This window comes from Aplysia californica, unplaced genomic scaffold, assembly GCF_000002075.1.
Source record: "Aplysia californica isolate F4 #8 unplaced genomic scaffold, AplCal3.0 scaffold00168, whole genome shotgun sequence".
Taxonomy (NCBI): domain Eukaryota; kingdom Metazoa; phylum Mollusca; class Gastropoda; order Aplysiida; family Aplysiidae; genus Aplysia; species Aplysia californica.
In genome coordinates, this window is record NW_004797438.1 from 270,707 (window position 1) to 273,834 (window position 3,128).

At 38.0% G+C, this 3,128-nt stretch overlaps 1 protein-coding gene across 1 annotated transcript in view; it reads right to left on the reverse strand.

The window, feature by feature from the left end:
• The window catches only part of LOC101864616, a 25,018-nt gene that overhangs the window by 7,027 nt on the left and 14,863 nt on the right, over positions 1-3,128 (reverse strand). Inside the window, exons 8-9 of the mRNA XM_013082306.1 lie at positions 2,903-3,044; positions 430-528 (exon numbers count right to left, since the gene is read on the reverse strand). Of these exons, the coding sequence (XP_012937760.1) occupies positions 430-528; positions 2,903-3,044 (241 nt within the window). The remainder of the gene's footprint in view (positions 1-429; positions 529-2,902; positions 3,045-3,128) is intronic.

Below are 3,128 nucleotides of genomic sequence, written 5' to 3' on the forward strand. Positions count from 1 at the left end.
ACACACAATGCGGAAAGAAGCATTAGAGAACATTGTAACAACAGGAAAGTTTGATGGAAAGAGAGGCAGAGGCAGACAGAGGGAAAAGATACTGGACAAGATGACAACATGGCTGGGAGCAGCAAGAACAACAGACACCATTGCTGCATCGAAAGACAGATGGAAGTGGAGGTCCATGATCGCCCACGCCAGTCGGCAAGGCACCGGATGATGATGATGTTCCTGATGAAGCCCGTTGAGGGCGAAACGTTGAACTTGTTATTAAATATTTTGGAAATATTACCAGGTCCTAACCGTTTAACTATCTGCTGTAACCAATAATGATGATGATAATGATGATGATGATGATGATGATGATGATGATGATGATGATGATGATGATGATGACACATTTTTAAGGTTGTGGTGCTGGTAGCCGTAATAACTCACGCTTTCCGAGAGACTCCATCTTTGCGGCAATGCTGACGGTCTCACCGAACAGACAATACCGGGGCATCTTAGAGCCGACTACTCCCGTCACCACAGGGCCTACACGCGTGAGATGAATGTAGGTTAGGATTGTAAAAGATTGTAAAAGATTGTGAAAGATTATTAAAGGTGAGTTTGTGAAGTGGTTTGTTAAGTTATTGGAGACCCCACGTCACCAATTGAGATGGTTGTAGGTTATGACTTTAAATATTGTTAACTGGTTGTTAAGCATTGTGAATTAATGTAGCACTCACCTCTCCCGTCATCACTGGTCCTAAACACGTAGTGAGAAGATTGTAGATTACGATTGAAAAAGATTGGGAACTGGTTGTTAAGCATTGTGAATTAATGTACCTCCCACCACTCCCGTCATAACGGGCCCCTCAAGCGTGAGATGATTGTAGGTTACGATAGTAAAAGATTGTAAAAGTTTATATAAAAAGTTGTGAATTGTTTTGTTTATCATTGTGCGTTATTGTAGACCCAACACTCCCGTGACCACGGGGCCTACACACGTGACAGGGATGATTGTAGGTTAGGATTGTAAAAGATTGTAAAAGGTTGTGAATTGGTTTGTTAGCCGTTTTGTACACCCCACATCACCACATGAGATGATTTAGGTTGTGACTTTAAAGATTGTTCATTGTTTTGTTAATCATTGTAAGTTAATGTACATCTCACCGCTTCCATTGTAGGAGATGATTGTAAGTTAGGATTGTAAAAGATTGTAAAAGAATGTGAATTGATTGTTAATCATTGTGCGTTATTGTAGATCCAACGTCACCATGGGGCCTACACACATGAGATAATTGTAGGTTATGATTGTAAAAGATTGTAAAAGATTGTAAATTGGTTTTATTGTAGATCCCACCATTCCGGTCATCAAAGATCCTATTCACATGAGATAATTGTAGGTTATGATTTAAAAGATTACGATTTGGTTTGTTAGTCATTGTAAGTTAATGTACATCTCACCTCTTCCATCATATGAGATGATTGTAGATTATGATAGTAAAAAGAATGTAGATTAGTTTCTTAATCATTGTACGTTATTGTAGATCTCACGTCACCTCATGTGCTGATTGTGGTTTATGATTGTAAAAGATTGTAAATTGGTTGATAATCATTGTAAGTTAATGTAGATCCCATTAATCCCGTTACCACGGGGCCTATACACACGAGATGATTGTAGATTATGATTGTAAAAGATTGTGAATTGGTTAATTAATCATTGTAAGTTAATGTACATCTCACCACTTCCAATATAGGAGATGATTGTAGGCTATGATTTTTAAAGATTGTAAATTGAATTTTTCATCATTATTAGTTGGTGTAAATCCCACATCACGACATGTTATGACTGTAAGTTAGGATTGTAAAAGAATGTAAATAGGTTTATTACTCATTGTAAGTTAACGTAGATCCCACTAGTCCCGTTACCAAGAGGCGTATACACACGAGATGATTGTAGATTATGATTGTAAAAGATTCGTTTAGTGTAGTTCCCACATCACGACATGTAATGACTGTAAGTTATGATAGTAAAAGACTGTAAATTGGTTTATTAACTATTGTAAGTTAACGTAGGCCCCACAAGTCCCGTTACCAGGGGGGGGTGGGGGGGGGGCTTTTCACACGAGATGATGGTAGATTATGATTGTAAAAGATTGGGAACTGGTTTGTTAATCATAACAAATTATTGTGGTTGGCGGTTGTAGTAGATCGGACATGTTTGTAAATGTGTGCAGAACACATCAATCTTATCAGCGCAGTGTCTGTAGAAATGGAAAGATAGTAAATTATGCTTATTGAAAATGGTTCCTTATGATTGTAAATGATTGCCATTATAGTTGATTCTAAATGATAATCATAAAACAAAATGTAACTGATTGTAAAAAAAAATTCCAGAAAAGTGTAGCATCCCCAAGTCTCGTCGGCAACAGGCTTGCAGAGATGAGATGATTGTTAATGATTGAAAAATATGATTGCTTTGGATTCTGACCGTCTAAGAAAGATTGTAATTAGTCGCAAAACGTTTTTAACAATCATTAAAGGTTGCAGCTGGTTAAAACAAATTGTAAATTATAATAAATGGCTGTAAAGGTTTGTGAACAGTCATGCATGGCTGCAAAAGGTCGTGAATGACTATAAAAATGATTTTTTATTGACTGTAAATGGTTGTAGAAAAATTAAAGATCGTATTTTAAAAAAAAGAAGTAAAATAAAGGATAGTGACAGTTTGTTAAACTGTTGTGAATATTTGTGAATGATTGTGAATGATTGTAAATTACTGTTACCAATTGTTAACGGCGGAAACTGACTTCAGCTTCAATTTGGTAAACGTTTTACGGCGCTCGCAACCAACTGCATACTACGGTCAATGAGCCAGCTAAACTGACTAGATCTATATTATAAACGATTGACCAAGACTGACCACTATGGCATCCAATCCTGAGTTTGAACTTGGTGCCAGGGAGGTGAGGTATCTCCAGGCGACGGATACAGTCCAGGAGGTCCAGGGCCATTGTGCCGATCTCTGCAGCATGACGCTTGCCATTCTTTTTGGGGACACCTGGGAGAAGCCAGTGGGTGGTCAGAATAGTCATGGATTGTGAAGGTGGGGGAGGGGAGGAGGTGTCAGAATAGTCATTGATTGTGAA